This window comes from Henckelia pumila, unplaced genomic scaffold (assembly GCF_033568475.1).
Source record: "Henckelia pumila isolate YLH828 unplaced genomic scaffold, ASM3356847v2 CTG_170, whole genome shotgun sequence".
NCBI classification, from domain to species: domain Eukaryota; kingdom Viridiplantae; phylum Streptophyta; class Magnoliopsida; order Lamiales; family Gesneriaceae; genus Henckelia; species Henckelia pumila.
Genome location: NW_027331771.1, coordinates 1,719,408 through 1,734,814, shown reverse-complemented (window position 1 = coordinate 1,734,814; position 15,407 = coordinate 1,719,408). Strand labels below are relative to the sequence as shown.

Genomic DNA, 15,407 nt, shown 5'->3' with positions numbered 1-15,407 from the left:
ATCCTCAAATTAAATAATTTCGACCCGAAATTTAAATCTCTAATTCCATAAATTCTCAAATTCATATTTTCTCATATTCGGAATTTAAATCTTAAATCCCGTCATTAATAAATTAATATTTTCTGGTCTTACAATTCCTCCCCTCTAAGGAATGATTCCGTCCTCGAAATCGCATTCGATCGTATTACTGAATCTCGTAAGCTGTATAGCTGACTGAAGTAATAATTACTTCAATTCTGTGAGCTTTAGATATCTATTCTGATATCTTCTCTGATATCGTAACTTATTCTTCTTTCTAATTGCTTCTGCAATCATATTTATCCATTGTTTTGTAATCACTGCGTCAACTAATAGCTGAGCTACTCGTCCTCTAGATCAAAATTTGCATCGGCTATTCTGCTTAGCTTATCTTACCAGCTTCTTCTTCATCTGATTGAATTCACATAATATATTTTAGTTGATGTTCTCCAACTTATGCGTATGGATCACATTTCGAAAATCTGATGAGTAGTAATCAATAAGCTAGATTAAATACTCACAAGAATCAATTATTGATTCACTTCTGAAATCTCTCTCTGAATTGGATAATGCTCTAAGACGAATTTTCTTGCGGATCATTCTGTTCACAGATCAAAATATGTATCTGTTATTCTTCTGCTATCTCTGTTGATTCTGCTTTGTTCTTGTTCTGTTCGAATAATTCGTCACATTCTCTATCTTTTCTTGAATCATATCTGATCTGATAGCTGATACTTCTGAAATATCGTTTCAATATAAAGACAATTCTGCTTTTCTTATCACCTGATAAATAAAACACTGTCTCTATATCTATCAGCTAGTTGTTATAGGAATTATAGTAATCAAGTGGCAAATAATCAATCAACTATTACCGAATCTAGTACTATAATTATGAGTATATACTGGAAAATCTGGATAGTCACATCTGACATTCCATCGATCGAAGAATGGTATAATGAAATCTCATACAACCAAACACTCAGAACATCTGACAATCAGTGCCACAATCTAGAAAATAAATCTAAAGTCTCTATCTCGACAATAAACTTCAATAATTCCTGTAATATTATCATCTTATTAACTTCTTAACAACTATCTCTTTATGTCTGTATCATATCTCATACAGCATATTCTTGAATATGTCGACATCTACTACAATCTAAATTTCCAAATCATGACGATTTGAGTAGTTTTTGAACTAAAATAGTCCGAAAAGTTGATCTTATTTCGGCTCTTAAGTAACGAATCTGTTACATAAATTACTTGATCTCTTCTTTTCTGATTCTTCTACTGAAAATGTAGTATTGGTTATTTCAATTTTGTCGTATCTGCTTTCATTTTCTATGACCAATCCTACTTTCCAAATAATTCATACATGTAAGTCATGCATTTTCAAGCAACTTGATAGATATGAAATCTGTTGTAGTATGCTTCTTTTAGAATCTGATATTCTATTTCTAGAATATTTGACATAAGCAAACTACTTATTCACCTCATAATCCATCTACTCTGATATTCTTTCTTATCTCATATCTTAATCTAGAGTTCTCAATCGAATTTTCATTGCTTGATCTAATATCAATGTTGTTTTAATCTTTACAAACTAATCTATCTTAGCTTGGATTGCAAAAATTCTGATTGTTTGAGTATCTGTCTAGAAAATCGAGTACAAAAAGTACAAAAATTACAGATCTGTACTCAATCGATCAAGCCATTAGCTAATTCCTTCTTTCTATTTCACAATTATTGGCAACTTATGTTATCAACCCATAAATATTGTTATCTATCAGTTACGAGCCAAAAACTTCAACATATACTGAATATACACATCAAAAAATCAATAATTCTCGAATTTCAAATTAAAGGAACTCGCTCAAGTCAAGGTCATCCAAAATCAATTATTCTGAATGACAAAATCTGCACAGTGAAAACAACTCACTTACATATCAAAAATTAAAGCGAGTAAATCAAATCAGACTCTACCAAAGAAATAAGAGTCAATCAAGATCGATCGAGGCGAATAACAAACCTCAGAATCGATATCAAGAAATTTAAAAATCATGATTTCTATGATGTAATAACTTCAGCAAAATTGAAGAGAAGACTCAACTGTAACTGATTTTTATTATTCTCTATTGATATGAGTTTATCAATTAATTCCCAATTGAAAATAGTCGAATATCATCTTTTTTCGACTTAATTAATTATCATAGAATTAATAATCAATTCGTTACTAGGATAATTCTGCATTTTCTGAAGTTCTTCAGTTCAAATAGTGATTTTCTATACGAGTTGTCATAAGATCTTCGTACTAGACACCACTTCCTATAGAACTCTTCATTTCGTAGAAAGGTCGGAATATTTCATCTGAATAATTTTTGTATAGTCTAACCACTGACAGATCTGCCAATTCTAGGTTAGTTCTATATTGATCTAGTACCTCTACTAGAATTCTTCCGACACTCTTCTACATTAATATTGATATAATTAGTACCGAAATAAAATAAATCTTATTTTCAAAAACTCATATCATAAATCTCTAATCATTTTTTATTGCTGATCTAACTTACTCACTGCACGGGAAACAATCAACTGTTAACTGGTACTCAGTTATTGCATTAATATCTATAATGCATGCTAGCTTAATACCCAAGTTTCATATTATCAAATTCAATCTTATTTCCTCAAATCTGTATGTTATCTTTTCTGTCTAATCTCTCAAATGCATTCCATCTATTCAAAGGCAAAATCTCAGCAAATACAATTAATAAAGGCTCAACAGATAAGGATTGTAGAATAACAAATCACTATTCTATGAATGTATGCAATCCAATCAATATATAAGCAGATTAATTAGATTACTCAATTACCTGAAATCACATTATCTGGTGCAGTTTGAGCCTAATCTTTTGTATTTGCTTATTGTCGATGAGATTATTCTATATTCAAATGTCCTCTTAATCTGCTTCAGCTAGTCTCTTATGTCTTAAATTATTGGCTCTTAGACTGAATCGATCTTTGCTTCTGTGGTCACCATCTCTTGCTTCATAGCTATACTGCTATGGGATATGTAGTGATGGTGATGATCATAGTTTTCTCATCTACAGAGGCGTAAATAAAATTTCAACTCTGCCTCGTACAACCGGTTCGTGGTTTCTTTATTCTGTCACTGACTTCAATCAACTTATTCAAGTGTTATGCTTCTATTCTGCAAATTCTGCTTTTCTATCTTCTCTATCATATACGAAAAGAAATAATTCTGTTTACTTACCTGCCAAACCATTTCAGTACGTCTGCTCTTCAACAAGCTCTTCTGTATAATTCACCAACTTCTTGCTAAGCCATGGAGTTGATATAAAATCAGGCTGGTTCTATGGTCATCTGAATATGCTTCACTTGAACAGCTGATCCACCTTTTCAACTCAACCCCTTTCTAGACATATCATATTCTGTATCTTTCTGAGTTGGTGATTAATAGCTCTGGTGTTGTTCATCTAACATCCTCCTCAGTGCAATCATTGCATCTATCGGTTCAAAACTTACCATAACACTACTCTGTTCTATCTGGGGTTCTCATTCTGACTATAAAATCTGTCTTATTCTATAACAAAAGCAATATATAATGCAGAGATTATAAAATACAATTCAGTATAACATACATATAATATCATGCTTCTGAATATAACACATGCTTGCTAATTCTCATGCTTTTCAAATAATACATGCTTGCAACGAATTCACTTAGTCAGATAAATTCAATAAATCATGCATGCATATGTGCACATAAGCATGTAATTCCCTTATCAGTAAAGCAAGCAGTGTTCAATCATTATTCAAATCAAGTAAAGCATAATCATGCAATACAATAAATGCATGCGACTCAATCTACCCCGCTCAACTTCTTTCTTAGTCCAAGACTTTATGCTCTGATACCACCTGTTGTGGGAACCTCGGATGCTAATCTCAATTCTTAAACACAATCAATATCAATCTGATAATTAAACAAAATTGCTTACAATATCCAATCTGAACAAGTAAGCAACTAACTAATTTTTTTTTAAACTTGAGCCTCGCTCGAGCGCCCTCTACATGCGCTCGAGCGAGAGCAGCTCTGGTCGAACACATGCACAAAACATGCTCAACATAAAAGTTGTAGATCCCTGTCTTAGCTTTCCAATGCCGCCAACCTCACTTGAATCGGAATTTTCAGTAAAAAGTTATGCTTATTCTTCCAAGATGGGTCGATGCAGAAATTTACAAAAATTACCAAATACTACAACAAAGTTCAAAGTTACTAGCATGTTAAATAGAGTTGTCCCATGCATTTCTGATGTGTACCAACATTAATAATATCAAATCAAATCTAAGATGATCTTTATACAAGAAACAAAGTAGAGCATGCTTCTTAAAGTATAAACATCTTATACATGTTTGCAAAGTACAATATAACTGTTGGAGAACGCGGCCGATCAGATCAATTAGGATTGATACCCGGTGCAGCGAAAGTTTAAAATTTTTATATGGAACGATTCCATAATGGGTATCAACCTTACGATTAAATTGTGTGTGTAAAAATTAAATAACGATTATAAAATTTTTACCTTTAATCTCGAATCGAGATTTTGGACACCAACAGATTGCTCTGCTCTTGTTGTATATCCCTGAAACTGATGGACGAACTGTTCTTCAATCAGGTCCACGAACGGATATTTAATCCCTCTGATAGATTGCACTAGAAAATCTATCAGAAGTTTCTACGAAGAGATTAACGAATTTGATCCGTTAAACCAGACTGCAATTCAAAATTCACAGGCTGGATTTTTCGAGCAGAGGAAGGGAGGGGGCGGCCACTTATTAAAAACGCAGCTAGGGTTTTAAAAATATTTTGTGACCTGTTGTCTCTAATTTCTGTACTGCAATAACTTATTTATAATGTAGGCCACTAACAGCTTAGGGCCCATTAGTCATAAGTTCAAGCCTGACAAGCAAAGCCCGCATGTTCAGAAATTAATATAAAATTTATCGTGACTCCGATTGATAAACCGATTTCACCAATGTGCACAGAAACCATTTCTGCACCTTTTAAAGTCAAAATAAATTTTTCTGAATCCGAATTCAATGGTTTCCAAAAATGTCCATCCCTATGTCATTTTAGGAAATCTTACTCCTCTACTCATAATTAAGAAGTCCAACTTCTTTGTTCATTAAATTTAACTCTTTAAATTTAACTATCTCAACGGGGATTAAAAATCCATTACTCTGTGTGACCCTCAATGGTTCAGGGATACAGCTAGCCGTGGGCTCACAACTTCTTGTGACTCGGAACAACAATTTCCGACTTGCCCATCGAATCATGGTATGAGCGCCTAGCAACATCGCCCCATGATTTCCTAGGTATCACTGATAGTGCCTACAAGAACCAATAGATTTTGGTTAGCGTACAGTACGGTCCCTTCATCCATATATCCCGATCGAATCAACAACCATTGGTATATCGAGAGTCGTTCGAGATTCGATAACTATGCAATACATCTTGAAGATCAAATAGTGACATCGCATGTGCTACTAAGAAACCATTTCTTAAACCACATCATGTACTCTGGCCAGAGATTCGTCACACTAATATCTCCTCAGATCGCATAGGATATCCACACTCGCAAGTATGTGGTGAATCCTTGACAACAATGCATCGACTCCTATATGTGTTGTAACTGTACCCAATCCCGACACCTGATGACCCCAATAGAGTCGGTAAACGAGTCAAAGCACAATACTAGCATATAGAGTCTCAATGATGTTTCAAGTAGTAAGGACTAATGGTGTACAACCAAAACCGCGGACTATATCCACTCGATAAGTGATAACCACTTGGAAAGTCCGGATAGGGTAGTTCGATCATTCATCATATGAATATCCATTTGCATGCTTCGAACATCTCTATGTTCCTTACCAATGAAACGTGGTACTCCGCATCGCAAATGCTAGTCTCAAACTCGAGCGATCCTTATCCTTATTATCGGACGGCTCAATCGACTAGGAACAGTTTAAAATATACAGTGACTATAAGATGTGTTTCATGATAGACATCTCCATGTTCTACCACATCTTACATACACTATAGTATATTCAAGGTCTTTATCAAAACAACAATAGTATATCACAATATAACAATATGAAGAAAGATAAAGTCATTGCCATTAATAAAAGTGTAAATAATATTAAACAAAAGATTGTTTATACAAAGAGTCATCAAAGCCCTTAGCCACAAGTTGGCTCACCGGACACCCACTCTTTCAATAACAAGATCAAGTCTAGATCTAAGTTCTCAAACCATTCTAATGCTTCAAGATCACAAGGTTAACAACACAATCTACTTCTTACACCCAAGTCACCACGTGCTAAATCTCTCAATCTCGAGCTATCAGAGCCACATCTGACTCGCTCATGCCCAAACCTGATGCAATGCATACATACAAACAAAACAACATTCGGATAACTCCGGTGAGAAATACATCTCAGTATGAACGACATGCATATACATCATTTAACCATATTGAATCTATAGGCCATAATAATCTTAAGTCACAAAACATATAATATAACATGTAAATCATAGAAGCAAAATCGATTCTCAAAGTCTTATAACATATCTGTTCATCTATGGCCATATCATTCCAAGCATACAAACACATTCACATCTTGAATGGAATATAATAACATGCTAGCATTTATAAACACATATTCTAAACCATAAAAATCTCTAGGTTAATGCATAAATGCAATGCATGTTTCAAGGAATAGGCTATCAAGTCTGATAACAATCAAATCTCGGTTCTTGGGATCCTGGGGAATAAAATCTCAAACCAACCACCGACTCTCGCAATCGAGGTGGCGTCAAGTATCTTAATTTCCCTGTTTTTGGTATAACTATAGTAAGTCATCTAGCTCTGGAAGTGAATCTACAATCCATGCCACTCAACTATAGTTCTCCAAACGTCATTTTGCAATCTAGGCCAATCAACCCTCTATGTTTGTCAAGGTAGGTTTCAAGATGAATGCAACATAATCTTGATGCATTAAATCATACAATACTGTAAAATATCTTGATCACATAATTCAATAATCATTCAAGGCAACAATATCAATTGAATCATATAAAAGCTCATAAATATTTAAGTATGTGATTTTAGGAAACTCGATAATAAAAACGATCTCGAGTTGTTCTTCCCATATTATATAATGTCTGTTCATACCTTTGATCTGATTCAAGTGTCTGAACTCGTGCAAGTCTTGATCAATCACAAGTTATCAAACTTTTACTTTTCACAATCTGCTCAATATCATCAAGTTTGTTCAAACTCTACTTGACTCGAGCTCGCCGACTCGAACTCGATCTCTTGCAATTCAAATCTGAAATGCATTGATATATCAGCTGCCAATATCATTTCAATCTTATGTAGGCTTAAACAATCTAACAACTTGATCACATAACTTGAATTCAAACCGACAGCGTAACGGTTCGAAACTGGCAATTCTAAAAGCATAAACATCATCAATACCACCATATAAACACTATATCATCACCAATTCCACAATATAATTTCGAAATATACAGCCCCATATTTTCAGAATTTCGAAAATCCTTTCAAAAATTAAAAATATGTTCGAACGACGATCTTTTCTCGATCCGTTTTAGATATGTTATCGTCGTATATACTAGAACACGTTTATACAATCAAATCTTAATTCTAACAACATCTTAAAATTCAAACATAGTAGAACTTCATAAAACTTACGTCAAAACGTAGCACTCGGAGCTGTGATCGCAAATATACGATCAATCGGAAATTCTACCGGGTGATTCAAAAGATATCGAAGCTTTAAAGGTAAAAAATGGCTTAAACCCTTCTCTTTCCTTTCTCTCGTTTGTTTCTGATATGGGCTGAAGAATTCTGATTATTTTCATCCTTCTTACACGTTTAAATGGCAAGTTGCAAGGAAAATTGCACTTTGGTCCCTAAACTTTGGCATATTTGCAAATTAGTCTCCGGACAAGTGATTTAACTCAATTTCAATCCTAAATAATTTAAGAATATTATAATTTAATCCTAAACTCTAAATATTCTCAAATTAAATATTTTTGAATTAAAATTAAATCATTTTGGACCTTATCGCCATTTAGTCCTTGAACTTCTCAATATTTGCAAATCGGTCCTTCTTCAATTCTTTGCTTCTAAATCAATCCTTTTCATATTTAAACTCAAAATTAAAATCTTAAATCCCAGAAATAATCAATTCAAATATTATTTTCTTTTAATTTAAGAATTTCGGATATTAAAATCTTAAAATCCGTAAATCCTCAAGGTAAATAATTTCGACCTGAAATTTAAATCTCTAATTCCATAAATTCTCAAATTCATATTTTTTCAAATTCAAAATTTAAATCTTAAATCCCGTCATTAATAAATTAATATTTTCGGGCCTTAGAGTATATTTTTTGAATAACTTCATAGATTTAGGGACCCTGTATGTCACAATTAATATATGTTCTCTAATCATGATAAAGAGTCAAGATTTGACAAATATTGATGATATTTATCCAGGATATGATAATTCAAATATTAAAATATTTATCATCTTAATCCAGATAATATTTTTGATCTAAATAAAAAAAATATTTTAAGGATGATTTGAAGGCAAAAATAGTGTGGGTCTATCCGTCTATGTATGTATACGTGTGCGCATTAAATTGAGAATGATTATAAAAGAAACTTTTATCATCACTTAAAGTATAAACTTATAATAATTAATGATATAATTGCATATATTATCCCTGTGAAATCATGATGTTGCTGAAAACCCCCTGTTGTTATTAACCTCTTGTGTGTTGAAATTTTGAGCACAAATACCTCTGAAAAAGCGTACAAACAAGGGGTTGTGTGCTCAAAATTTGAAAATATGGAAAGATATGTGTTCAAAATTAAAAAATACAGAGAGCTAATAAATTATTCTTTTTTCGCAAAAAGATTTTCAACAATCTCCGTATTTTACATGGTATTTTATGCAATTATCCCAAAATAATAATTGATCTCCCAATTCTTCCCTAATTGGCACGTGCGAACAAGCGTTGGACTCAAACCCCACAATTCTTAACCTAATTTCATAGACCAATTTCGCGTCCGCGTGCGCACACTCGAAATGCTCGCAAATCACACAAAATCGAATCGACGTCTCTCGTAATTAAGCTCGTTTTGTTGTGCTAGCTTGGTAAAGTTGCGATCTTTAGTAGGATTTTCTGCGAGTTTCTGTGGTTTCGAGTTTAAATTCTAGGGTTTCGTTATTTTGAGCTGCAACATATTTCGATTTCGGTGTGCAAAAGCTGGCTATGGACTACGAGCCGTACGACAGCAGCGGTGTGTAATTCTCTCTGAAGTGCATGAAGATTCGTATTTCGGTTACAGCTAGTTAATTGTGTTTATATCGATTCCGTAGTCAATTGGAGTTGGGGTTTGAAAAATCGGGATTCGATTTTGTGGAAGTTATGTGCATTGTTGTATTGATGAGGGTTTATTAACCATGTTTGTTATGGTAGTTCAATAACGGTTGGGGTTTGAAGTATTGGGTGTTTCTTCGAATAACAGGATTTTGCTATATTATGTGGCTTACCTTTTGGCCTGGAATTTTAAAATGTTTTTTTCCACTTCAGAATTTCTTGTGAGTCTCTAGTTGGAAATTGTAAGAGGTCTCTAGAGGGGTCTTTGATTAAAGCAGCCATTTCGTCTTTATGGTTTTGGGCGTTATAGCAAATTACTAGTGTTGATTACCTTCTGCAAATCTTTCTGGATTCTCTTTATAGTTTTGTTATTTTGCATATCAGGAAAATTTATGGTTCAGTGTGATAGTCTGTTTGTTACGAACTCGATAGGTTTGTTAAATAATTTCTCAAATGTTTAGAGAAATTTAATCATAAATGAGAAGCTAGGACAAGCACATGGTTTTCAAATTTCGCAGTCATTCAATTATCAAAGATTGAAAAAGATATTGCGGTTTTTCATGATGTGACCGTCGGAAGAAAAGTAATAATAAGTTTAGGTTGATGGATTTTGACCGATAAAGGATATGGTTTGATCCCCTTGAACCCCTTCAATGATTGTACCATATGTTTCATTAAAAGTCTCTGTTTTGCAATTGGTGTTTGTTTGAGGTTTTATGTATTATCTACCAAAAAAATCTTGTTTTAGAATTTTGATAGCTGGCAGAATGAATTATGCTAACACTGAGGACAAGGATCATCCTTCCAATGAGAAGAAACAAAAAAGAGTTTTATGCAATTTCGGTTTATTTCATGTATAAACTTTTGTATACTTGATTGACTCCAATTGGTACTTGTGCAAATTTACTGATCTTTGGTCAAAATGAAGCATTAGTAGATTTGGTTTTATTAATTCTAGTTATTAGGGGAGTAGTGGTACTATGGTCATATGCACACGTTAGGTTTTAGGTTACTATTATACTACGTTTGACTGGTGAATATGAACTTATAATTGTTTGGAAATTGTTTGATCATTTTTTCCCAATTGCCCTGTATGATCCATTTCTTTGTGGTCCATCGGTTTAGGCCACACTTGTTCTAGAGTGAGAAAGCTTAGAATAAGTCATCCACTGACATAATTATAGCCAGTTTCAAAATAAATGCTCATCCATTTCCACTCTTTACTGTTCCACATTGTTTCCTTTGGAACTTAAGCTTCTTTTAATGCATTCCATTGGTTGACTGAAGTCTTAATGGTGCTACATACTATAACCATTGTTGGATTATTTTTTCCTGATGGATATTTGATCCCCCGTACTCTCATACATAATAAAGAGATCCTATGTTTTATTTTCTCGGAAACAGGAGACGCAAACTTAAGTCATGGTGCACCCAATCCTTTTCTTGTTCTGAATTTTTTGTTTCATGCCATTAGTGTGATTTGGGAAAATAATCTGTTTTGATGGCAATAACTTGGATCCCTAGTGTTAATGTACTTTAGTTTTCAATATAGTTTGTTATACTTTATTTGTAGTCTGGCATTGATGTAGGTTAGATGAGCCGATGTCTGGATCCTTATTAAGTTGTTTTTGTCCCTTATATCATGGATGTTGGAATTTAGTTATGATTAGAGATATTGTGCTGGAGCACTTTACACTTTCACTTATAAGCATATGCCAAGATTATTATATTGTGCAGATTTGGGAAGCGAATATGATTTAAGAATTGGGGAATTCGAGAGAATCCCAGGTTCTAATAATTGTAGATTTAAGATGGGCAACCTGAGTTCAGATTACATGTTTGTTATTCCACTTGCCATGGGAATTTTTAGCATTTGGTTTCATGTGCCTTGTTCGGCAAAACTATTGATTTTTTTTTTTCACTTTTCCTTTACTGTTGTAGGAACTGATGATGATTTTCCGCCACCACATCAAAATAGAATGTCACGAGGTGGCCGCATCTCTGGTAATGGAAGACCCGCTAACTTTGGTTCAGTGCCTTATCCCAGGGTGTATGACGAGACTGATATGGAAGCTAAAATTCATCAGCTTGAGCAGGAAGCGTACATTTCAATTCTAAGAGCCTTTAAAGCTCAAGCTGATGCGATTACTTGGGTAATTTTTATCACATTCATTATGTGGGAATGAAACTTTGATAAGATATGACTGACTTGTCATTTCTTTTAATTTCTTCAGGAGAAGGAAGGTTTAATTACAGAACTCAGAAGAGAATTGAGATTATCAAATGAAGAACACAGGGATCTTCTTAGTAGGGTTAACGCAGATGAAACAATCCGAAGAATAAGGTTTGGGCTAGCTTTTGCTTTGAAGGGAACGATATCCTGTTTTCTAGTTTACTGATATAACTTGTGCTTTCCTTATTTTCTTACAAAAATTATGGGGATAAAAATCAGGGAGTGGAGACAGTCTGGTGGGCTTCAACCAGCCATGCGAGGTGCCAGTCAAGTTGTCCATGATCCAATACCAAGTCCTTCCGTCTCAGCTTCTCGTAAAAAACAGAAGATAGCTCCTTCACTACCTTCTCAGTCATTTGGTGCGCCATCACCTGCTTTCCACCCACAGGTGATGGCTACAGCCAACCAGCCGTCTTCATCAGCTGCAAAGCGTGGCCCCACAATGGGTGCAAAAGGCAAAAAGCTTAAATCTGTGAGTTTAGGATTCATTATTTACTCAGTTTAGTTCTGCTGCAATCTACTGATACTGATTTTCTGTTGCAATTTGTTTTATGGGTCAGGTACCAGCTGGTGCATCGTCAATGAAAATGCAGTATCCCTCTGGTCCAGCTGGAAGAGGTAAATTTGGTAACCGCATTTCTACTGGTGGCCTTGCAGCAAATGGGCCTGCAGAAGGGGCTTCATTTGATCCATTGATTGGAAGGAAAGTCAGAACCAGATGGCCTGATGATAATAGTTTCTATGAAGCTGTAATAACTAATTATAATCCCGATAAGGTATATCTAAACTTTTTGTGATTTGACGACTTCGTTTATGCTCAGTTGCTTAACTTTTACTGTATGTTTTTCCAGGGCCTACATGCTCTTGTGTACGATATAGGAACTTCACATGAAACATGGGAATGGGTTAACCTGTCAGAGGTAGATACACACCTTTTTCTCCTGTTGTATATCATTTGAAAATGGTACTCTATGGGAGTCTTTACTCTCTATCCATTTCACTATTTCTTTGCTATTGATGTGTTGTGTGTTAACACAAAATATCAATGAATTCAATACCTACATTTTGGCAATCGCTTGATGTGTTCATAAGTGCTTCAATAGTTTCCATTGTTTTAAAATTACTTCTTTCAAACCAGTGTTCTCTATTCAACCTCGGTTCACTTGTTGGTATCTCTGCTGAAAAAGTTTTCGTTTTTTTTAAAGAAAATAAATTGTGCTTTTTGTTTAAAAAAGTGGTGTTTGGTTAGTTTTTTTCTTTTAGACTGTAGTTAAAAAGCTTAGAATTGAGCTTTGCAACAGGTTTATGGTCTGAATTGACCCATGTCATTTCCTTGAGACTTGAGGCTTGAGTTCATTAGATTGTTCTAGTTATTGGCTTCTCAATTTTCTTGGGAATCATTCTACATTGTGTATTTTTGTGGTGATGTCATTTGCTCATGTTAAAATAATTTTTTACACCATTGATTATTTCCATTCCAATGAATGATCGTCTTATCTGGGTTGGTGGATTGGTGCTGCTTGAATTATTGTGAAAGCACTATAATCTCTTGAAAATAATGAGGTGGACATGCTTTTATTGAACCGTCAATGGAGTATTATCAGGCACTATGTAATGCCAAAGATTTTACGTTTTCAGTTGCATACTCACCACCAAGTTTTATTGTGCATTGCTACGTAAATTGGCTTTACATTGAGACACATGTTTTCGTGTTGTAGTCACTGATTTATGTCTTTGCATTGCAACCAATGATATCATCATATAAAATTACCTGATGAATATGGTAATGACGAGAACATGCACTTAAGCATTTATAGGTAGGACTTGAAATGTTATATGATGCTTAGGGTGTCTTGGCAGAAGGTAAATCTTATGTTTGATATAGATTCTTTACTGACCACTTAACCCCCATATGAATTGCAACGAAATGGAGAAAAGGAAATTGAAGCCTATATGACTGCCGGTATGTAAGTAGTCTCAAAAAGCCGTGGTGCGAGTTTCCTTTTTGTGTAGTAGTGGCAGCACCATGGAACAAATATTAGATGGAAAATTCACTGAATGAAAATAGAAGACAGTTTACTATTTATGACACTAGAATGTTCAATTCGTGAAAAACAAAGATATCTTTCTTAGTTGGGCTGTTTTTGCTATGAAGATTTCTCCTGAAGATATAAAATGGGATGAAGGTTATGGTGGACCAGGCCATGGGATGGATCGGCCTGTTGGGAGAGATAATGTTCCAGGTGCAGGAAGAGGAAGAGGGCTAACAAAAAGTCAATCCAGAAAAGACTTTCCACCGTCACAGAATGGCATCGGAAAGAAAGCACGAGATGATATACAGTTGCTTCAAACTGATACTCTAATTAAGGAGGTACAAAACAGTTGCTTACAGTACACATAGAAAATGGCATGTGCTATCTATCAATTGATTGTTGAGATTTGACAGGTGGAGAGGGTTTTTGGTGCTAGTCATCCAGACCCTGTGGAGATGGAGAAAGCAATGAAAGTGTTGAAGGTTAGACAGAACACCAATATCTGCTATTTTTTCCGTGAATTTGAACTTTTGTTTAGATTGGCTTATCGATGTTATCTTTATCTTATCAGGAGCATGAACAGGCACTAACTGATGCCATTGCAAAGCTTGCAGACATATCTGATGATGAAAGTGGTATGTTTTTTTGTTAGCCCTATGCTTTTTCTGGTGTTAATGTTATTATCGACAGTATGATAATTTTTCCCTTGGAGTTGTATACGGTACTTCAGGTTTGCCGTTGTTTCACTCCTATATTGAATTGTATGTTTTTCCCTTGGAGTCATAGTAATCGGATCGTGATCAATTTTCTCATAAAAGCTCTATAACTCCACACTTCTGTTGTAGCATTTTCTTTTGTGAAGATTTATTCATGTTCTGTGTTGTCATAAAAACTTCTTCGATGAGTATCAATCAACTTCTTTTTCGGTGATCTTGTGACAGACGGGGGTCGCCACTTCTTACACGGGCAAGCAAAGAGAGAGTAGCAAGGTTGAAGTGTAATGATATTTTGTGGGTGAAAAATGAATGGGGAAGGAGTTTATAGCTTCCATGGGGGATGGTGCGGAAATGGATGTTTTTTTGAATCAAACAGCCACTTCATTCATGCGAAGAAATTGCATATTGGAAAAAAGCGATTCGTGATTCCTTTTGCCGTGCCGAATTATAGTCAATATGGTAATGTCCTGAGTGAGTAAATGGGAAATTTATAGATTGGTCAACTCTGTTGTATAATTCTTAATATCTTAGTTACCTTTCCTTGTACTTGGATTATCATAGTCTCTACTAATTTAGCACAGGCTCAGTCGTAGCAGGGTGGCGTTTACATTTTTTCCCTTTATAAACAGGTTTAGTGATTGTGTAAAATCATCACAGCTTTTGTGTGAGTTTAATTTTTCACCATTCTTGGTTTTTTTTTTTTTTTTTTGTTTGGAATTTCAATTCAGCACTTGTAAATTCTAAGGGCTATAATTAATTAAATTTCAGGAAAAAAGGTTAATTGAGTGTAATATTTACGTTAACAAGTTAAGATCATACTTTAGGGTTCACATCTTCTGTCGAGTCAAGAAACAATCAAGTTAAAAAATATTTTATTCAGAAAAAAAAACAAAAATGATAAAAATAAATTTCAA

General features: G+C 34.4%; 1 protein-coding gene across 1 annotated transcript; it reads left to right on the top strand.

Moving 5' to 3' along the window:
• Positions 1-9,133: 9,133 nt before the first annotated feature.
• LOC140870670 (protein EMSY-LIKE 3-like) lies at positions 9,134-15,179 on the top strand. Its single transcript, XM_073273055.1, has 10 exons — positions 9,134-9,431; positions 11,453-11,664; positions 11,746-11,855; positions 11,964-12,216; positions 12,305-12,520; positions 12,596-12,664; positions 13,900-14,115; positions 14,191-14,259; positions 14,349-14,412; positions 14,719-15,179. The coding sequence occupies exons 1-10, from the start codon at positions 9,404-9,406 to the stop codon at positions 14,760-14,762; spliced, it is 1,281 nt and encodes a 426-aa protein (XP_073129156.1). The 5' UTR covers positions 9,134-9,403; the 3' UTR covers positions 14,763-15,179.
• Positions 15,180-15,407: the final 228 nt, after the last annotated feature.